The 23,555-nt window shown below is 40.4% G+C and overlaps 1 protein-coding gene across 1 annotated transcript; it reads left to right on the top strand.

Moving 5' to 3' along the window:
- Positions 1-11,615: 11,615 nt before the first annotated feature.
- On the top strand, positions 11,616-22,961 carry LOC108921133 (A-kinase anchor protein 12-like). The gene is made up of 4 exons (XM_018730450.2): positions 11,616-11,867; positions 16,402-16,492; positions 19,041-22,633; positions 22,722-22,961. The coding sequence occupies exons 1-4, from the start codon at positions 11,787-11,789 to the stop codon at positions 22,728-22,730; spliced, it is 3,774 nt and encodes a 1,257-aa protein (XP_018585966.2). The 5' UTR covers positions 11,616-11,786; the 3' UTR covers positions 22,731-22,961.
- The last annotated feature ends 594 nt before the right edge of the window (positions 22,962-23,555 follow it).

Raw genomic sequence — 23,555 nt, 5'->3', positions numbered from 1 at the left:
GGAGAACACGCCTAGTCTTGGACGAGTCAGTAGCATGAGGAACGGTGCTTTTCATTTACGTCTCCTGGTGTTCAGCGAAGCATCTTACAATAGCTGGGTCAACAGCAACCGTTTTAAAAATAATCGGAAAGGTAATTCCATAACTGATGACATGAAATTAGGAAGGAAGGAGACCCCTCAAAACTGCTCATGACATTACGTAGGAACAATAAATTGGTTTCATAAATGGGGAGTTTTTTTTTCATGTATCATAAGTGGTTTGGCTTCTAAAAAAAGGCGAGTGGCATTAGTTTGAGGTAAGCTGTGAAAACTGTGCCATATTTCACAAGTTCTGGTACATCCCCTGACAGGAGTAATATCTGTACTTGTTACGGTCAGCTTCCCTAGTGACAGTAACCCTGACTGCAACACCAGGTTACGAACAACCAAATATAACCAAACTTTCTTCAAAAACCACACCTGTGTGCATATCATATATATTTACACACACACATATATTATATATATACACACACTATATACATTATACTATGTACATATGCTATATTTATAGAGTGTCGGCCCAGAATTTAAAAATTGGGCCTTTTGCAGCCTCAATCATTATATTATTAAAACCGTAACAAAAGTACAAAAAAGTAAAAGGAGAATGTGGTTGTGCATTTGGGGTTGAGATCGTACCTGTTATTACAGTGTTTATATTCAATGTTGAAAGATAAGTCAGCACTTTATTGGCCAAGTACCTTTCCACGTATGAGAAATTTCACACGGTCGGTCCACTTTCAGGCGCACGTAACAAAACAAAACAACACCGAAGAAGTAAAATAAGCGTAATAGCAAAACTGGAAGAAAACAATGCTATGGAAATGGAACGTGCATGGAACGTGTATTACATATAAATAGGATTGATGGCTCTTTTACGAATATATTATGAATGAATGTTAATAAATACACTACTTTGGGATGTGTACTGTGTTAACAGTGCAAAGTCTTACCTGTATTCTGTTAATTTAGGAGCTGCTTGCTGACAGTGGAGTCTTATGTTCCATTCACATGTGGATATGGATAATGATGTACAAAACTGTGACTTTTGCCCCTGATATTTTGACTGATACAAAATACTGTTTTACTTTCTCTTTGGAAAGTGACTGGTATGACCACATTTCCACCCTTACCAGAACTCAACAGTCAACATTGATTCCGTGTACCCTGTTGGCCTCCCCGGTGGCTCTCCTCCCCCTGGGCACAGAATGAGTTGTACAGGTTGCGGTTTGACTCAGAGCTAAATGAACGTCCCGTTATCGACTGGAGTTCCGCGGTAACAGCGCTCAGCTGGCTTCGTCACCACTTGTCCCTCGCTCGAGGGCTCGAGGGCGCGAGGGCCGCCTACACACCTGTTGATGCCTGGCTGTGAAAACTATCTCACGGCATGGAGAAAAAACGGTGATCTGAACCAGACGCTTCTTAGAATATACGGGGAGGGGTCGCCATGAACTGCTGAATTTAATACCTTAAAAGCTAAGACTAAATGCAGATTGAAACTGGATAAAGTGACAAAAACATGCGGTGGCTCTCAAATTCACATTAAAGGTCTCTAGGTTTAGACAGGAATCATGTCTTAGGATTGGCTCCTCCTCAGTCTGGTGGCATCATCCGCATTCCAAGATAGTTAAAACAGAGTAAAAAGTCTTTCTTTTACTGCAAGTACGTACAAATTTTGGAGAAGAGCACTTACCTTGAAGTGGCACCATGAAAATTACCCAGCTGTGTAAATGGGTAAATCAGTGTAAGGAGCTTAATGGACAAACACTTAAAGTCACTTTGGAGAAAAGCATCAGCTAAGTGAGTGAATAATAATAATAATAATAATAATAATGGCAAAGGAGATTAAACGGTTGTTTGCTATCTGGCACATGCAGTGATCGCAGTGACCTCCCGCAGGCTGTTCGATGGCGAAGGAGCCCGATGGGTCGTGTGTGGCTGGTTACCTATTCCTCTCAGAAGCAGAGGGGACGTTCCCCTACACCAGAGGAAGCAGAAGCGCGACTCACTGTACCGTGACTGGAAAGTGACTCACAGGCTGGGCGAATCTGAGCATGAGTGAACACAGCAAGCATTTCTCTGCGTGCCGATTGCTGCCGGTTTTCTGAAAATACCACCTCTCACCCACCTCCCCACACAAGCTGAAGCACCCAGGCAGAGATCAGATGCAGAGCATTTCCTGATGAATTTAATATGACTAACAATGAGAGTTGAGGCAGCGCAGAACGCACTGGAAACTGAAGAAACGAAGCTGATGAAAAGATGAAGAAAACTGAGTGCATTTTATTGTGGTTTCCTGACAGCTGCGGCACAGAATCAGCAGTGAAGTGTTTCCTCGTGAAGAAAGTCTGTCCAGATGAGTATGGGATGTGGGTCATTATAAAACAAAATGCTTTCACTAAGACATTACAGCCAGTGTTTAAGCAAACAAACAAAAAAAAAAAAAAACGGCAAGTACTTTTACAGTTTCACAGGCTGAAAATGTTAAAAAGTAACACACTTGATTTAATGACAAGTACTGCAAAAAATGATAAAAGGATTTAAAAGACACCATACTATTTACAGCTATCAATGCTCCGTGTGGAATTGATTTTTTCCCAGTCTTTATTGGGTAAAGAGTCACGTGGTGCTAATTAATATTTTCTCTCATTCCTTGTTACCTTATTACCTATTAATTGTTTCATGTTTAATTAATTGTTTAATGTGTACCTATTAACTACATATTAATTGTTACTGTACGTTGTAAGTCGCTTTGGAGAAAAGCGACAAATAAATGAATAAATGTAAATTCTGTCTTTAATTCAAACAAAACAAAAATATATATAAAATGGCATGTGCCTTAACCTCTAGTGCCTTCTGTGATATTATTTCAGATGGATGAGAAGCCGATATTACACACCTACGCTGAGTCCAGCTGAAGTGCTGGTCACAAAGACCGTACAAAATTTTGAAATAATATATCAGCAAACACAGGAACCGTTATTTTCTACTTTGCATAAGTCATCCGTCCTCATACATGCACGTAAAACCTAAAAAAAGAGAAGTCAGTTTACAGTGTAATGAACTGTTCTGATTGCAGCGCCATAATTGTAGGTGTAAATAAGGCCTCTAGGCCAGAAAATTATAATATGATAATATATAAGATATTATGATATATACTGTATATGTGATATATATGATAAATAGATGATAAATAGATGATAGATATATATGATAATATAAAATATTATAATATATATTATAATATAATTTGTTTGTTCAGCAGACGGTTTTCTCCAATGAATGCATGGCTTGGACTCTGCAATACTATTCAAGACAAAGCTCAGTCTATATTTAAGGTGTTTTCTCTTGTACCTCTTTCAGCGTGAATTTGTTTCCAGTTTATGTCACCTTCAGACATGCGCAATTAAATTTTCCAGCAAAACTGTTCAGCTGTCCATTTTTGGGACACACTTATGAAATTATCACAGCAGGGACCCAGAGCGGTTTCTTTCAGCCATACGGCAAAGTTAATACTGGACAGGATGGCAGTGAAGCGCAGGACACTGACACACACAGACACACACACAGCCGAACACACGAAAGCGCACAATAGCCCTTAGGGCAATTTAGACTCAGGGAACCCAAACACTGTGTATCTTTGAAACGTGGAAGTAAACCGGAACGGCCAGAGGAGAACTCACAGAAACACTGGGAGTCGTTCCAACTACTCCACTGTTCACCCACTTCTGCTGGATTTACTACTTCAAGACCAATAACACAAACACAACAGCTGGGTATTTTTATCCTGAGCTGCTTTAGCCACACACACCCAGACAGTGATACATATAATTCATATACAGTATGTATCCCTGCATATGTATAAAGGCAAATACACTCACATACGGTACATGTCCCCTCCAAGGCATGCTCCCCCCACCAGCCTTGCGGTTGCATATGTACAGTACTGTACAAAAGTCTTAGGCACTTAGATGTTTCACAAAAATACTTGTTTTAGACGGTTATTTAATGTCTTCTGCATTCGTGTCAATGGGAAAGAGCATAGATTTCCAAGCGTTCCTTTTGCAAAAGTTACAGTATTACAGTAAGGGTTTTGTATGTATTTCTGGAAAGATGGTACACACACACTGTCTGAGACCCCATGTCCCAAGCAGGGTCACGGTGAACCGGAACCTAACCCAGCAACACAAGGCACAAGGCTGGAGGGGGAGGGATACACCCAGGACGGGACGCCAGTCCATCACAAAGCACCCCAAGCAGGACTTGAACCCTAGACCTGCCAATGAGCGGAACCCGGCCAAGCCGCCGTGACCCCGCTCGGGACAAGCGGTTGTTGACAATGGATGGTTACTAAGCTTTGAAGGAAGTTTACTAATTAAGAGCATTCATTTTGGAAACATTCTCATTTTACAGCTTTTTTCCCAACCAAGTACCTAAAACTTTTGAACAGTACCGTATATCTTTATATATTGTATATATGTACATATGCAAAGAATGTACACTTACAGATCTCTGCAAGACACGTAAAGATTGACACATAAATACACTTATCTATATATCTATCTATATGAAGATAAGTAAAGACAGCGCTTGTAAAGCGCTCAGGGAGCAGGAATGTTTGTCATGTAGTAGGGATAGGATTCATACGGCATGAAGTTTACTCACTTATGTTATGGTCACCGCAGTAATAGTACATCATAGGTTTAGCATTTGTACACTCTTTAGCTTTACTGCTGTATTGTGGCTTGAGGTGGGCACTGCTGATCATCCTGGACCACCAACCTGGTTTCCCACCAGTAGGAGCTGTAGTGGTTAAGGACATACAGTGCTGTGAAAAAGTATTTGCCCCCCTCCCTGATTTTTTGGGTTTTTTTTTTTTTTGCATATTTGTCACAGTTAAATGATTGAGATCCTCAAACAAATTTTAGTATTACACAAAGATGACCCGAGTAAATACAAAATGCAGTTTTTAAATGATGATTTCATTTATTAAAGGAAAAAAGCTGTCCAAACCTACCTGGCCCTATGTGAAAAAGTAATTGTCCCTTAAACCTAATAACTGGTTGTGCCACCCTGCAGGCTGCAGGTTTAAGTCTCACTTATGCCACTGCTGTAGTTTTACTCTTTTTCACTCCACTGAAAATACCCATTTACAACAGCTGTGAGCCCCTTTGGATAAATGTGTGAACTGAGCAATGACACATTTACAACAATCCATCCATCCATCCATCCATCCATCCATCCATCCGTCCGTCCATCCATCCATCCAGTCCACTCTCATACCTTGTATGAGAGTACAGTATGAGGCACTGACAGGTGTACTGCAAGCATGTTCAATTTAAAATTCATTTTAAAAATGATTTAAATTTAAAAATCAGTAATTCTGTACGAGGACAGGGATACAAATACATGCTGATAGAAATAATTCTAATAAACATCTGGAAAAATGTCATTTGTAAGAGCTAATCCTGAGGACACATTTGTGCCAGCCAATTATCCACAAAAGACATTAACAGCATTTAGTTGATTCTTCATTTGTTTCAGGTCTTATTTTCATGAAGACAGTAAAATTATTCATCTGTTACCCAGAAAAGGTGGAACCTGAGTGTAACAGACATGCATTGAGCGCCACCTACTGTTCACTTATTCAATTTGTCCAGTCCTCTCTGTGTGTGTGTGTGTGTGTGTGTGTGTGTGTGTGTGTGTGTGTGTGTGTGTGTGTGTGTGTGAAAGAGAGAGAGAGAGAGACATAAGGACATTAAATCTTTCTTAAACACACAAGAACAGAACAGTAATCTGCAGTATTTGTGGGTAAAATTGTATGGTCATGTTTGTCTTTTAGCAAAAAAATGATCAGAAAACTTTCCTTAACTACTTGTCCAAGTCAGGGCTGCAAGTGTCCTATAGTCTATCCTAGAGGTAAAGGGCGCAAGGTCAAGTAGGGTACACCCTGGACCCAATACTGGTCCACTGCAGGGTAGCCACACACACCCACACACACTGGGCAATTTAGAGGCACCAATCACTCTGAAGCACATGTCTTTGGAGTGTGGGAAAAGCAGAACACCCAGAGGAAACCATCACAGATGCAAGGAGAACGTGCAGACTCTACCACAGACTGAGCTGGATTCGAACCCAGACTCCATGAAGCAGCGGTGCTACCCACTGCGCCACTGTGCCACCCTGTTTCATCATTTGCCATATTATAATGAAGTTTAAATGTTTGCATGTGTTATAAGTTAGGGTATAGGTGTGTACTTATTATAGGTGAGGTTATACACACTGATGCGTTAGGCCCTATGGGGGGACGAGGCCCCGAGGTCGGCCTAGGACACGCTGGAGGGATTATATCTCCCGGTTGGTCTGGGAACGGCTGGGGATCCCCGGTCTGAGCTGGAGAAAGTTACGGGGGGCTGGGGCGGCTGGGCCTCTCGGCTCTCCCTGTTGCCATCGCGACCCTAGACGGACAAGCGGGCAAGAAAATGGATGGATGGATGGATGGATGGATGTATAGGGGGTTTCTATCATCCCAAAATACTTTATATTCCGTACCATCCCTCGGCAGATTTTGGACCCTGAGACAAAATAGGATGAAAACATCAGCTGGTTCCAGTTACAGAGTCTAAAATCTAACATTAATGAAAAGATCTTGTTAGCACAGGACGCCAGCCTTTCAAGAGTTTATTCAATTCACACGCGGTTTGTTGCATGAGACGTCTCATAAAGTCAAGATTTATCCTCCCTCATGACTATATTTTATATTTTTAAGTGTCTTCTATTGCTATGGCCAGGTATGGCTCCGGCTACAACCAGTTCCTTTGCTTTTTTTATTTTTTTACCTGGATGCATCATCAGTGCTGTAAAAAAAAAAACTAGAAAAACAAATATAAGAGTCCTAAAAGCACAACGTGCGCATCCTATGAGAAAAAGATTTTCTTTTTCTTTTTGGATTGCCATTATTTTTAGTGCCATCAGAACCTTTTTCCTTCTCCCAATACAAAAGATTGCACTTCATGGCTTTGTCTTTTGTATCTGTGATGAATATACTTAAATATGTCTCTCAGCACCACTAAATAGATTAACAAGGTCTGTAATAACTGAAAAATTTGTTGCAAGATTGTGAACGAAATTTATTAGCTCTGTAATATGAATATTAAATTACCTTTAGAAAATTTCTATCTTGCTAAAATATATAAATCATTTTAGTTATGCTCATCTAGTAAAAGGAGGTTGTTACAAAGTAGTTAGTGTTCTACCAATAATGGAATCTCTCAATCTCTGCACAGCGAGTAATGTTGCTGTCTCACAGCACCTGGGTGGTGCGATAGGACATGGGTTCGATCCCCACTCAGTCTTTGTGGATTTTGTATGTCCTCCCCATGCCTGCGTGGCTTTCCTCCCACAGTCCAAAGACATGCTGTTCAGGTTGCCCCACAGTGTGTGAGTGACAGAGAGAGAGTGTGTGTGTTCCACTGATGTATGGATGAGTGACCCAGTGTAAGTAGTGTATCTAGCAGTGTAAGTCACCATGGTGAATAAGGTGTGTGTGAGTTCATTGGAGATTGCTTTGGAGAAAAGTGTCTGCTAAATAAATAAATTTGAATTCATTCTAGAGCTTTGCCTCAATTATTTTTACAGTACATATTACAAAGTAGAGGGGGCGCAGTGGCACAGTGGGTTGGACCAGGTCTTGCTCTCCGGTGGGTCTGGGGTTCAAGTCTTGCTTGGGGTGCCTTGCGACAGACTGGCACCCTGTCCTGGGTGTGTCCCCTCCTCCTCCAGCCCTACACTCTGTGTTGCTGGGTTAGGCTCCAGCTCCCCCTGACCCCAAATGGGACAAGCAGTTCAACCAGTGTGTGTGTGTTGTTACAAAGTGAATAGGCCATAAAACAACTCAAGTACACTTTATCTCCAGAATACAAAAATTAAGAAATTTTATATTATCAAAACATTGCTTAGTTTGCTCAGAAGCACAGCTATTATTATTTTGTGGGCAAATTTCTCCAAAATAACAAATTGTTACTTACAGAATGACATTTTATGAAACATTGCTTTAATATCACAAGTCATTTCATAAATTACTTGTTGCGTAAATACGCACTGTTATACAATTTGAAACACTGACCATAAGTAATTTAAAAATGTACCGACTTGGGTTGTTTACCATACATGTGATGCTCAGTTCACATGTTCTTGTTTAATCTTCAAATTTCATTTGGACGGCTCAGTTCACTTTGGAATAACATTTGACCAGTCAGTTGACTTTAATTTGCTCTATTTTTCAGTTATTATCTGCCCTCCTACGGACCTTCTATGCGCTGATAGGATCTTTATGGGTTGACATTGTCACTGATCAGTCAGGTTTGTTTTTAATACAAATATTCTAAAATCTCTTCCTGTAACAGTAATTTCATTTTTTGATAAAGTTCTTCAATGCCTCTGTTTCTCAGCATAATGACTCCCTTATGTTTCACTTCTATTAAAAACCATGTTGTTCCTGCGTAGTGGGTTGGGGGGGTCAAAAAGGACTTCTGCATGACTGGATGAATGGAAGAATGGATGAATGAATGATTGGATGAATGAATAACACCCAGCTGATGAGAGGAGCGGATAGTATCTGGCTGATAAAACATATCTATTGACGATAGAATTATTTCTTTCAAGTCACTGTTAACAGGTTCAGTACGTTCTCAGCAAACATTTACATTTGCATTTGTTCATTTTGCAGACGTTTTTTCTAAAAAGTGACGTACATCTCAGGGAACAATATAAAGAGTGCATCATATCAACAGGAGGAGAGATCTGGATGCAGATGTGATTCTTGAGTACAGTCAATTTGTCACATTCCATCACATAAACCAATATACATCAGACAAGTAGCTGTAAAGAGGATTTTCTATTATTAAAGAAATTGTCATTAAAAAAATTATTAAATGTAACCAACACGCTTTTATCAAACACTTACAAGATTGGGGGGGAGTGAATCGAAAAGAGGTGAGTTTTGAGACAATTTTTTGATGTAGAGAGAGATTCAGCAGTTCTGAGTGAGGTGGGATGGTCATTCTACCACATCGGAGCCAGAACCAAATTCCTTTGTGCTTTTGATTTTGGACTTTTGTGCGTAGGACCACCAGGCTGGCAGAGGTGGAGGAGCGTAGCAGTCTGCTTGGGGTGTAGCAAGCGATCAGATCTTGTAGATATTGGGGAGCAGATCCATTGATGGCTTTGTAGGCCGTAGCCAGGGCGTTGAATTTGATCCGGGCAGCTGATGGAAGCCAATGAAGAGGGATGAGGAGGGGAGATACGTGGGAACGCTTTGGCAGGTAAAACACGACTCGTCCAGCATCGTTCTGTATCAGATGTAGAAGTCTGATGGCAGAGGTTGGAAGGGCAGACTGGAGAGTTGCAGTAGTCTACGAGGGATATCACCACAGCCTGGACCAGGAGTTGCGTAGAGGTTGTGAGATGGGGCAGATTCTGTGGATACTGTGCAGGATGAATCTGCAGGTCCATGTTGTGGTTTTGATATGTTGAGAGAAAGGCAGATTTGAGTTCTCCCAAGCTCTTAGCCGATGAGGTTGGTAAATGAGCAAGTTGTCCAGCTTGATAGAGTTCTTGACAGGAAGATGGACCAGCTGGGAGGTGAAGGATCTCTGTTTTAGAGAGCTTGATCTGAAGGTGGCAGAAATGTAATCGGGTGGAGCAGACATAGTTGCCGTAATCTTTTGTTTCTTCAGCTTCACAACTCCACACAGATGTGAGAATGTAGATAGATGTGGTGTTTTATGTAATAAAGCAGAAGATCCGTAAACAGAACATGGTCTATCTAAAGCACACAGACATCATGCCCTAACGATTATAACACATCATGTCTGGCTTCACTGAAATATGAAAGACGTTCTTGTGATGTCCCAAAGAAGCAACGTCTTTAAAATAAGGATCAATGAAAGATTATTTTCTTCTGTCGTGTTTATGTTTCTTACGCTACACTTTGAAAGAATCAACCAGCAAGCATAAAACAGTCATTTACTGAGTGATATAAAGTACACCTTTTCTGACACACAGAACATTTACAAAATCAAATAAGTCTGGTGATAATCATGTCAGCAGAGCTCAAGTATGATTTTTTTAAAGGGTATATGGGTAACTGATTTTTTAATATGATTTGTTCTCTGCAAAAGAGGACGAGCATCAGCAATCTACCATTACCTTTGAACCTGACCCTTTGATCTTTGACAGGTCTTGCAGATTTATAAATTCCTGTTTACCACGTTATTTTTTTAGTGTACTGAATATAGAAGTCCACAAAATCCTGTCTAATTCATATTTTCAAAAGCGTGTTCACTTTCGAGGGTGGCGCAGCAGTGCAGCTGCTTCACAGTGCCTGGGTGGTACGAGAGAATGTGGGTTCAATCCCCATTCAGTCTGTGTGGAATTTGCATCTTCTAGTCATGTCTGTGTGGGTTTCCTCTGGGTGCTCTGGTTTTCTCCAACAGTTCAAAGGCAGCAGATTGTGTCACATTTTATGGAATATTATCTTGAAATCTGGTTCCAGGTTCAACGCCCACTCTTGTAATAGTACCCTTGATCAAGGTACTTCTTCTAAACTCATGAAGTACACCCTGCTTACAGATTATTTACTGAAATTGGGGGAATTTACCTGGTAAACACGCCTCTTTACTCCATCAGGGACAGGGTATGTTATGTGGATTTATTACAGTACCCCCTTACCTCACAATACCTCCACACAGCATGGGGAAAGTATCAGGAATTGACTTATAATAATAATAATAATAATAATAATAATACCTTACTTGTCTGCTGTGGAAATTTCTAGAAAGAAAGCACTTCTGGTAAATTCCACTCTTTGTTGTGGGGGCAAGTAGATAAGAGAGCTTTGGGAAGTATAAAAGACAGTGAAGACACGTGCAGCCCATATGTCTGTGATGGTTAACAGGTTAGATTGTGGTTAGATTGTTCAGAGCTCCAATAAAAACTTTTGGGCTTTGTTGTGGCTCTTTATTAAGACTCAGAAGAACCGCAGATTAGCTGAAAAAGATAAATTCAAACACATTAAACACTAAACTTATAATCAAGTTATGGTCAATAAACTTAGGGATAGCAGGTGGTGCAGCGGTTACTGCTGCTGCCAAGGACTGAATCCTTGCTTCTTCTGTATTACACTGAATCAATACAATAAAAATTACACACTTGTACAAATCTTTAAATTACTGCAATCTGCTTCAGAAAAAATGTGCCAACTGCATTGTTAAATTATATTATTGTCCTTCAAGACAGCTTACAACGTAAGATAAGCAATTTTACAATGATTTACCCATCTATATTGCATAGCAGTGTAATAAATCCACATAACATACCCTGTCCCTGATGGAGTAAAGAGGGGTGTTTGCCAGGTAAATTCCCCCAATTTCAGTAAATAATCTGTAGATGGACTCGTTCTGGAGTCCACCCCCCCTTCCCTCCCCCCCAGTACACACCCCCTCCGGAAAGCAAGGTACACTTCACGGTCTCCGAGCGCCTGCCGCCTTTACGTAACATCTGTCCAGCTGCACCTCTGGTCCCTCAGCGCGAGAGTGCGGTCCGTAGCGCGCGGAGGGGCGCGCGAGCGCCTCGGAGCGGGTTTGATCATGTGCTAAGTTGTGGAACACGTTCACTGGAGTTGTTGAGTGTTTTTTTCTTTTTGGTTTTTTCATTTGCAGATAGCGCAGGCTTTTGTAATTTTATCCATGGGGGCGTCAAATTCAGCGGAGGTGCGGAGTGCGGAGCGACGGGGAGGCGCGCGCGATGTGCGCACAGCGGACCCCCAGGTAAGACCCTAAGACCCCCGGAGAGCCGCGTCTCTCACTCGATTACAGTGGTTCATTAAATTATTTAAAATATTTATATATACAATGAATGCAAAAGTTTTAGGTACTTGGTTGGGAAAAAAGCTGTAAAGAATGTTTCCAAAAATAATACTCTTATTAATAAACTTCCTACAAAGCTTAGTAACCATCTGTGAACAACCGCTTGTCCCTAGCGGGGTCGCGGCGGGCTTGGCCGGGTCCTGCTCTCTGGTGGGTCTTGGGTTCGAGTCCTTCTTGGGGTGCCTTGCGATGGACTGACGTCCCGTCCTGGGTGTGTCCTCTCTCCCTCCAGCCTTGTGCCTTGTGTTGATGGGTTAGACTCCGGTTCGCCACAATCCCCCTCAGAACAAGCGGGGTCTCAGACAGTGTGTGTGTGTGTGTATGTATGTATGTGTATATATATACTATCTTTCTGGAATTACATACAAAACCCTTACTGTAATACTAGAACTTTTTGCAAAAGGAATGCTTGGAAATCTAAAATATGCTCTTTACCATTGACACTAATGCAGAAGATATTAAATAACTGTCTAAAACAAATATTTTGTGAAATATCTAAGTGCCAAACACTTTTGCACTATATATATAAAACCTCTTTGAGATTTGCATTTCCGCTTTACATTTTGTTATATCTCTACTGTAAGTAAAGTGATGAGGGGTAAGGGGGATGGGGGGGGTGCATCGCCAGTGCAAAAAAAAAAAAAAAAAACCTTCCCAGTCTTTACTCTCTACCCCAGTACTCTTGTATGTACTCCATTCACTACTGCCACTCTGCAGTTTTGCTGATGTTCACTAACAGAATGTAATGCAGTGTTTCTGCTGCATTGCCCTCTATCATGGCACTTACCCTCATTTGACATAGTAAAAATTACCCCACCAACAGTGGGTTAATTTTTTGATGGAGTCAAGTTGGCACAGAGTCACTGTACCATATTCATCAGGACTTCATTAAATACTTGCTTGGTAATTTTAAAGTTATTTCTCCATTAAATCATAAGACAGAGCAGTGATTTTTACAAACATCTATCTATCTATCTATCTATTTTTTATTTTTAAATTTATGTCATTCTAGTAATTCTCCAGTACAGTATTACATCATGATTTAATGTGTTAATATGTATTTCCAAAAAATATATATTAGGAAGGTGATCAGGAATTGTCAATATTCTGATAAAGTTTTATGCAGCTACTTGTGTGATGAACATTGATTCATATGGTGGAAAGAAACAAACTAACTGTACTTAAGAATTACACGTCTGCATCTAAGTCTCTCTTTCTGCTAATATAATGCACATAATGTATTTTCTATGAGATGTACATTGCTTTGGAGAAGAGCGTCTACTAAATGAATAAATGTAAATGTTATGATGTCATCACTATTACAAGTGTAACAGGACGCTTTTGTGCTGTAGAAAAGTACAAACTGGAGATATTCAATACGCGTGCCCAAAACATGTTTTATCTTGACATACTGATATTAGGAAAATAATTCAGCTATGTGGAATAAATCAGTGACATGAGAGTCAGAATGAAGAGACAAGGGGTAAAGGAACAGTACATGTACACACAGTCCCTGCTCTGTCAGAGGCTGCATGACTGCAATGTTTACTTGTGTACAAAGAAACAATGGGCATTTTTTCCCCCAAAATTAATTCAGTGAAACAACTGTGATGTGTTGAAGATGCCCGTGATCAGGAAGTCACAGCGTGTGTCTGGCAGATGAAGAACAGGGATGAGTCAAGACAAACAGATCCCAGCTTTGTAAGAGAGTGTAAATTGATGGTCTGTACTCTGTTTCATGGAAGGTGGAGGTCGGTGGCCTGGCACTAGTGCTTTAAAATCACTGCAAGAGTGAAGGGACCGAAAATCTGAAAACAGGACCTCGACAGCAATACCGATCCTGTTCTCTGTTACTTGTCAGAGATGACAAACTGCAAGCTCTTGCATTAAAGGAATATCAGTCCTAATAAAAGTTCTGCTGTAGTATCTTCCTTTCTTTAAAAAAAGGGTTATCTTATTATTTAAAACCGGGTCAGGTATTAATACAAACGGTCAACTATGACTGTAGTCATTTTATAGTTTAATTTTTAGTTTTTTTTTTTACACTTTAGTTTTTAATTTTACATGTTTTATGGTTTCTTGCAAGCTATTGGATGCTATTTACTCAGTAAGTAGAATTTTCTGGTTACAGAGGTGCTTTCATTCTAGAAATTTTGACAGCTGTTCACTAGGATACAAGGGGGTAAAAGAGTAGAAGACAAATGAATACCATATGGTGAAAAATATAAAATACTACCTTGATGAAGGGTAGAGTAGGTGGTGGGATACATTACCTACTGCCACCAGGTATCAGACTATTAAGGTTTGTGTGTTTACCTGTGTCTACCCTTATTTTGCAGCCTCGCCACAAAGGATTCTAGCCACGGGGGAACACATCATAGTGAGCTGACATACAGTAAAGCATTTCAAGTTCAAGATCAAGAGTTTATTGTCATGTGTACAGTAAACAGTTCATTACACAATGAGATTCTTACTCTGTGAATCCTCTCAGAAGCCTATGACATAAATTATAAGGACATATGGAAAGGAAAACACAAGAAAAACACAAGGAAAACACAAGGCGTAAATCACAAATTTACAAAAATGACCATTCAAGAAACGAGGTTATATGTGTATATACAGTATGCAGTGCGCAATGTAAACATGGAAGTCGTACATGTGCAAAGTCCTGCAGAGGCAGAGCGGGTCTATTCGCAGTTGAGAGAGGGTGTGTATTTGTGTACGCAAGGTATGCGGAGGTAGTCTGTGGTCTCTGATGTTATTGGCGTTGTGGATGTGTATGTGTGTGTGTGGGAGGGATGGGGGGTAATTGATACCTCTCAGGCTCAGAGGGTGAACTGTGTCTGCCGTGATGGGTGGAGAGGCAGTGGATGGGTTTCGTTCACAAGCCTGATGGCCTGTGGGTAAAAACTGTTTTTCAGCCTTGAGGTTCTGGCTTTAGCACTCCTGTAGCATCTGCCTGATGGTAAGGGTCTGAAAAGGCTGTGCTGGGGATGACTGTTGTCCCTTGATGATGTTAATGGCTCTCCTGAATGTTCTGGCCTGGTATAGGCCCTCCAGTGATGGTAAGGACGTTCCAGAGATGGTTTGAGCAGCTTTCACCACTCGCTGTAGGGCCTTACGATCCTGTACTGTGCAGTTTCCAAATCACACTGTGGTAGAGCTGGTGAGGACGCTCTCGATTGCACACCTATAGAAGCTTCTGAGGATTCGACTTGGCATGCCAAATTTCCTCAGCCTTCTCAAGAAATGCAGACGCTGGTGTGATTTCTTGACCAGATGTGATGTGTTGTGAGACAAGGTGAGATCTTCAGTAATGTGAACACCCAGGAATCTGAAGCTTCTCACCCTCTCCACCAATATGCAGTGATGAGTGTTGCTCCCTCCTCCTCCGTGGATTTATTATCAACTCCTTTGTTTTGTTGACATTGAGGGAGAGATTGTTGTCGTGGCACCACTTCACTAGGTTGGCCACTTCCCTCGTGTATGCCGACTCATCGCCTCCCGTTATCAGTCCAATGACTGTCGTGTCATCAGCAAATTTGATGATGCTGGTGTTGTTCTGGGAGGCCACACAATCATGGGTTAAGAGTGCGTAGAGCATGGTGCTCAGCACGCAGCCCTGCGGAGTTCCTGTGTTTATAATTATTGACCTGGATGTGTGGTTCCCAATTCTAAAGGACTGGGGTCTGCCCCTTAGAAAGTCCAGAACCCATTTAAAATGACATGTGAAGTTGCTTGGCCTGCTGAATTACAGCAGTGTCCAACTCAGGGCTCTGGGAAAACTGGTCCCCAGGATGCGACGGCAATAAGGACCCCTGCATGGCGTCATTCGTTCAATTCGTGCCTTTGTCCATCTCCCCCAAAGACATCTTTGTGGGCAGTTCATTGTTGCGCGAGGAGCCCATGATGTAAACGAACTCGTCGCATCTGTAACAGCAACTGCTTGTGTCACTTTTTGTTTTTTTGCAAAGTTCCAGACATAGACATACATGTGAAGGACATTGTCTTCTGCTTTCAGCTCTTCATTTTATAAACAGATTTTTTTTTTTTTTTCGCAAAAGTTCCTTGTAATTGTTAGCACAATGGTTATTTTAGGTCCAGAAAGTATTTGATTTATGATTTATATGTAGGTTTTCAAAGCAAAAAAAAAAACTTTTCCATAAGGTTGAATAATTTATGATTATGCTTGGTCATTACATATTACAGAACCCGCATCACATGTCCAGAACTACAGTATAATAGGTTTGTTATTTTGAATTGCAGGCCAATACAGAGCTACAGGAAATCAACAGGATTTATTTTCAGAGAACTGTATTACTACTCAACGCAATGATTATTTATGTTATATGGACTTCTAGAATTTTCTGTTTGATCAGAATTACATGTGTTCTTCAAAACTGTAAACTAGTTCTTTTTCCTTGGAATCCTGCAGAAAAATGGGCAGATCACCAGTCTGGTTGGGACACTTGATGATCGGATGGAACAATTTGATTGCCAGTCAGAGGAGAAGGCCTTGGTCCATGGTGAGAGGAACCTGTGATGTTTTATTTTGCCCTCGTCTCACAGCATCAATCTGCCACTCACTGCATAACTCATAACACATAACATATTGGAGAATACACTATAGTCTGCATAAAAATAAGACTCATTGTATTAAATCTTGACCAGAGTTTTCTTGATCAAGTTCACATTTATTTTTATTTCACAATAAAGAGCAGAAAAGAAATATGGCTTCTGCAAGTTTAGGGGTAACATAAATTGGCTTAGTGCCACAAAACACAGTAAACATAATTCAGACACATGAATATAAATGTGTTACACACAGTACAAATATAGACATGATAATAAATACAAATGAGACAAGGGAAGGGGTTTGTCTGAGGGGTTGTTTGAAATTCACGCTAAAAATCTTTTTGCTTTTGGACGGGTTCAATACTTTAACAGACACTTGATAAACCGAATTAAATATGTGTGATGTAGGGGGTTTCTGGAAATTTAGGATTCGACTTGCTTAAGTCTTATTTAGCGCAACCATATGTATGTATTGTGTATACAGCGGTGTCTGCAGCAGAGCAGTCTATTGTTAATGTGCCAGTCTGAGACAGGCCTTTGGAAGTCTTATGTCACTTTTCCGTCATTTGAATCACTGCCTTGTAGTCAATATGAGCATCGTCCTTTTCTGTGTGTGCTCAGATAGCCTTACCGACTTATTTGATTCTGTTTTTCTTCACCATTCATTATTTTTTTTTAATTTGTGTTCATTCACACTTGGATTAAATTCAAGGACACAGTTAAAAATATTTAATCACACCAAAGATTCAGTGTTTGCAGACCGTTTAATATATGAATTTTTAATTTACTTCATAGAAATATTCTCAGTAGTCATTGCTGCCTGCTGACAGTCATTGTTTGTAAAGATGTCAGTATGAGTGTTTATATAGGTGCCTCATTTATTGTACAGAAATAGTAGTTTAAACTGCCAAAGTGAAGCATGAACCTGACAGGGTCCTGGTCAGCCTGGTGATTTAAAGCAAATTAAGCAATGATATTCATACGTCTTTGATTCAATCTGAAGTTGAGAACATTATAAGCAGTTGAAATCCAGTGACTTACATCATAGCTCAAAGAATAAGAGAAGAGAAGCTGCAATTCATGAGCGCTGACTGATGGGAGGGAAGAGGGACAGTGGCAGCCAGAGAGACAACAGGAAGAAGAAAGGAGGGACAGAGGGAGGAAGAGGGAGTAGCAGATGAGAATGACTATTGCTCGGTGAGCCGAAGAGTACATTCAGACTGCTCTTCTTCTTGGGCGTTCTCAAAGACATCTGGTCCTCAGCATCATCTCGTCCTCACCCACTATTGGCGTGCATGTCTAAAGGATAAAGTTTGAAAAATAGTTTAGTAATTATAGCAGAGCTCTTTTAATAGTGCTAAACTATTAAAATTTATTTTGTGCCTATTACTTTCTTTTCAAAATTTTATATCGGTTTTCAGATGCTGGGAACAATAGCTCTCACAGGTAGGGATTTTTTATTGAACTGCATAAATGTCTTAGATTTTTCTTTGATTAAAAGGGTGTTGTCAATAATGTGCCTTAGAAAGGCTGTATTGTAAATCCATTTAATTAAAATAATTTTGATGATACAATTGTATTTTGTGGATAATTCATTTTCCAGTTCTCTTTTTGTGGATAATTAATTTCGACTCTGCAAGTTCTGCTGACACATAAATATTTTTCTAATCAAAGAAAAGAAGGGCTCGCAGCTAAAACTAGAAAATTTTGTCTCTTAGAAAACCTTTTTTTTTGTTTTTTAAAAAATTATGACTTAAATTATGCAAAAACTACTTGTTAAAGTAATGTTGTTTTTAATATTATATTTGGCCAGGTTAATTTTAATGGAACTGTGAGATGGTGCCCAATTTGACATTCCAGGGTTTAACATTCAGTGATGAATGTTTATATTATCTGCATTATATTATGACTTATGCAATAAGACTCAATACTACTTTCATGTATCAACAGCTGCCTGTACTACTGCAATAACTGTATCTACTGGATGTTTCATGTTGTATCATTGCAAACATATTTCTAGTAATGCTTAAAGCACCGTTTTTGCCTTATGCTTATTTCCTAATTGTAGTAGTAAATTACTCATACTGCTTCCTTTGATAGTTTCTGAAACAGAGGATAGACATTATGATACCTGTCCTATGGTTTACGCTGAGTGAAGGAAATGGAAAGGGATTAAAGGAATATAAAATGTTACAGTTGTGAGAAAACACATCTTGTTTTTCCATTTACCTGTGTTATTGAATGAATTCATAAAATGAAGATTCCAAGCTAAACTCTAAATGAAGAAATCCTTCTTAATCTAAATACCTGGCTGAAATTTCATTATGTTGTATGAAGGTGATGGCAACATAATCTAATGAACATTAAAATAATTAGCATTATTTATTTATAAAATCAAACTGTTGCAGTTGGATTTTATCTGCAAAGAATGCAAGATGAATCTACTATAGTGTGATTTTTATGCAAACATAATGTTGATGTGTGATTTTTTTGTTGCAGTTAGCCAGACAGACACAATTGTGTCACAGAAGGAAGGTAACCCTGAGCTGACAGAGGTTCTTCATGGAGCAGAAGTTCCAGAAGTGAATGTTGGGAAGGAAGAAAAAAAATCATCTGATGGCAAGACTTTGACAGTAGAGAAAGGAAGAGAGGAGGGTCCTGCTGACAGCTCTGAAGTGGGTTTTAAAAAACTTTTTCGAGCCATCGGATTGAAATTTACATTGAAAAAAGACCAGAGTGACAGCACTGAGACACAGGAGGAGCGGAAGGAAGACAAGGGTGAAACTAGTAGTTCCAAGGAGGCCGAAGACGCTCAAGGGGTAACCACGATGGATGATGTGAAAGAACAACCAGTAGAGGAGTCTGAGGCTGGAGGAAAACCAGGTGGACCTGCTGGAGACCTTCCTACTGACAAAGACGGTGGAGATACTGTTGACCTACAGGAAGCTACAGAGGAAGTCCCCCAAAAATCACAGGCAGACATATCATCTGAGTCTCCTTACAGTCCTCCACAGGACACCCTGTCCCCTTTGAAGAGATTCTTTACACAGGGAATCTTTTCCAGTTTACGAAAGACTGAGAGTTCTGCAACGCCCATTGAGGAGGAGATACAGGAAGAGGTCACTGCCATGGAGGAACCCAAGGAAACAGAGGAAATTGCAGAATTATCCACAGAGGAGAGTGAAAAAACAACAATAGAAGCCACAGAGGAACCTCAACAAGAAGAATCTACTACACCAGAAACAACAGAAGCAGAACATATCCCAGAAACAGTGATAATTACTGAGGAAACACTAAATGAAGACGAGATCAAAAGTGGAGTCATCAATGAAGTTAAAATCCATCAAACTGTTGTAGAAGAGAAGGCAGATACTCTCTCAGCAGAAGACACTAATCACATTAAATATGCAGAAGATGAAGAAGATGTTGATGATGAGGAAACAAGCTCAGAAGAGGACTTCCCAGGAAAATCATTTGAAGCCGAACTCCTGTCTTCCATTGAAAAACAAATTCAAAAACTTCCACTTAAGCAACTTTTTACTGGGACCTGCAGAAAGAGGTTCTCTTCAAAAAAACAGACAGATGAGGAAGAAGCTGAACCAAGTCTTTCTCCTGAAGATTCAGAAGAACATCTTAATGATGTGTCTGCTCAGATGGAAGGCGTTTCTGAGGGAGATGAAGGTGGCAGTGTTCTGGCCGACAAGGGAAAGAAGACAGATGCATTTCTACACTGGGCTTCTTTCAAAAAACTTATTACACCTATGAAAAATCTGCAAAGGGCTTCTGGGAGTGAAGAAGAAGTTACCAATCTCATAGTCACTGAAGAAGAAGATGAGATGAAACCCACTGAGGATGAACAGGCAGAGTTTAGCACTGAAGAGCCCAAAAAGAAAGCTTCTTCTTCTGTGTCTTGGGAGTCCCTTATTTGTGTGGGATCTTCCAAAAAGAGGGCCAGGAAAGGCTCTGGTGGTGGAGAAGAGAAGCCAGAGGAATCTCAGGAATTAATAAAAGAACCTGAACTTGAAATTTCACAAGAAGTAGACCATGAACAGACAGGGGGAGATGGTGGATCCACTTGGGTATCCTTGAAAAAGCTTATTCCTGGAAGCAAGAAGAAAAAGTCTGACGATCAACAAGAACAGGTGTCATCCGATCAAGCTGGCAGTGATACATTGTTGGTCGATTTAGAATCTCCTCCTGCTGTACCTGTATCAGAATCTTCAGCGCTTGAACCTGTTGATATTACATTAAATGAGGACATTCCACAGAAACAAGCAGACGTAGCTGGAGAAGTCGTAACCGAGGACACTATTGCTAAAATACCATCTGAAGAACTTTCTCAGGACCACGAAACACCAGATGTGACAACAGAAGTGCCTCAGGAGTATGAAGTAAAACAAGCAGAGGCAGTTCTCCAAGAGGCTGTGGAAAGCATCAGTTTGATTCCAGTTGTCTTACCAGTAACTTTAGCAGATACAAAAGTAGAGGTAGTTCTTGTTTCGGTTTCTTCACAAATACTGGAGTCAGTCACAAAAGAAGAGAAAACAGTTTTAGCAGCCCATGAAATGTCAGAAGTCACTGCCATCTGTACAGGTTTTGACTCAAAAGCAAAATCTCAAGTAGCAGCTGAGATCCATGAGGCAGACATAAAAGAGCAGAAAATTCAATTCCAAGAAGCTGGAGCTCAAGTACAACAAATCTTGGAGGAGAAAGAGAAGTTTCCAGAACAAAATGGAATCGAGGAAGTTTCCCAGGCACAAATAGAAGTTAAAGAACAAATAAGTGAAGCAGTAAATGATCTACAAGAAGCTGTACCAGTTAAAGAAGCTCTTGTAAGTTCTGGAGAAGGTGAGATAGAAACACTTGAGGTACACCTTGTAGCAGAAGACACACCTAAGCCTGTAGCTGAAGGTCCTGTTGTATCAAATGCTGATGAATTTGCTTCTGGTCAGTCCACAAATGTCATTGAGGTGTCTTCCGCAAAAAGAGAAAAATCTGAAGAAGATCACATTAAGGATACTGCAGGTGATGCACCAGTGGTGGAAGCAGTTATTAAATCAGATGTTGATGTAGCATTGACCAATGTCACTGCCGCTGTGGAGGACGTCTGTGAAAGTATTGAGAAAACAGCTGAAGAAAGTTTTCTGCAGACTCAAGCTACAGCTGCTGAAGAACATAGGCCAGACATTTCTCCAGAAAGCACTAAAGAGGCAATGGAGATCATATCAGAAACAGAAAGGGAGTTTTTTGTTTCTAATGTTCACCATGAAACAGAAGTTGCTACAATTACCCCAACAGATTCGTTAGCAACAAGTATTATTACTAAGGGTGACAAAACAGAAGAACAAGAGGTTTCTGAAACTGAGACGGTAGAAACTGGTCCAGCGTTATTGGAAGAGAATGTTGATGTGAGAGAGGTTGCTGAAGGCTCTAAGAAGGCTGAAGAAGAGTTAACCGAAGAAGAGGTCAGACATGAGGCAAAAGAAGATACAGAATGTGACAAGAGTCATACAACAAGGGAGGAAGACTCACATGAAGAGGAAGATGCAAAAGTGGAGTTGGAGGATCAAGGTTTGGATCACCAGGCAACGGAAATAGCTGTGGACGGGGTACCATTTGAACTAGTGTCTGTCAGAGATGTTTCAAGTCAGACAGATGAGGTAGAAGTTTACTCAAGCGAACCTGAAACGAAGGAAGATCCGTGTCAAGAGGTCTCTGACACAAAAACTGAGGAGAGAGCAACAGTGGAATTGCAGAAGAGCGAGGATGCAGAACAAGCTACGACTGCCAAGGTGGACAGTGGTCTGATGGAAGCCATTGTTCCAGATTCTCAATGTCAAATGTTACTAGCACAAGAGCAGTGTGAGGCTATCAAAGAAGAGGAGAGCCAAGTCACTGAGCATGTGGATCTTCCCGAGAGCACTACTGGAGGACCACCAGAGTGCCAGAAACCTAGAGCAGATATTCTACAAACTTCCGTTGAAGGACCTCAGCAAAGCACAGTGGTACCCGTAGCAGACATAGGCAGTGAAACAGTTGCAACAAAAGACATGCAGTACCAGGAAGCTACATCAGAGAGCATACAGAGCAAGGTAAAACCATGGTGAAACTATAATTTATTACATTTTCTTACTAAAAATACATACAGTTGCACATTTTCTGTGTCCTGTTCCTCTGCAGGTTGTTTGAGCAATAATGATAGAACTCAGGAGTGGAGTTGAAGGATGCTGCCCCATGGAGTCACTGTTTGTGAGGCTTGTCAACTTTAGTACCCACCATCACCTCTCTCCTGATTACTGTGTGTGTCTGTCCTCCTGCCCCCATTGGTTCTGACCTAACAGTTAAGTTCTTTGAACCCTGATCCTCCAAAAAATCTGCATTTGCTTGCTGTGTCCCAGGGAGTTTCCATAAATTTCTCATGTTCCCTCATTAAACAGTTTTAATAGCTCTTTCACTTGACTAAAAAGCATATTTGGAATGATTACATATGATTTTAATGCTAATTTTCTGGAGCATTAAAGCCTGTTTCATGTGGTCGATAGAAATGTTCATAAAGTCTTGGGTGGTGCTGTGTGTGTCCTGCTGATGATCCTTAGCTCAACGTGTAGGACTTCAGTGGGGGTTTTGATGCCTTCCTTCATCAATGGTAAAACTGTTATCAAAGTTGTTCTGTATGACAAGTGAACAAAATGATTCCTTCCATGTTTCAGAGAGCAGGTTTGATTCTACAGCATGTTCAACAGACCCGCACATTGCACGGATACCTAGAAAAAAGGGTCAAGGAGGATGCAAAGTAGAAGAGCAATTATGGATGCATATGTGGTTTATGGAGTTATATTTCACTCTATGGTGGAGATCAGAAAACAAAAATGTTATTACACAAAAGGCAGTTTGTGTTTCACTAGAAATAGCTATCTGGCAGCTTCCGTTTGACTAGTAATAACCTTTCATGTAATTTTTTTCTGAAATAAGCAACATCTTAAAAGGCAGTAATTGTTATGAACATATGATTTT

This window comes from Scleropages formosus, chromosome 15 (assembly GCF_900964775.1).
Source record: "Scleropages formosus chromosome 15, fSclFor1.1, whole genome shotgun sequence".
NCBI lineage: Eukaryota > Metazoa > Chordata > Actinopteri > Osteoglossiformes > Osteoglossidae > Scleropages > Scleropages formosus.
This window is presented reverse-complemented; position numbering and strand designations above follow the sequence as displayed.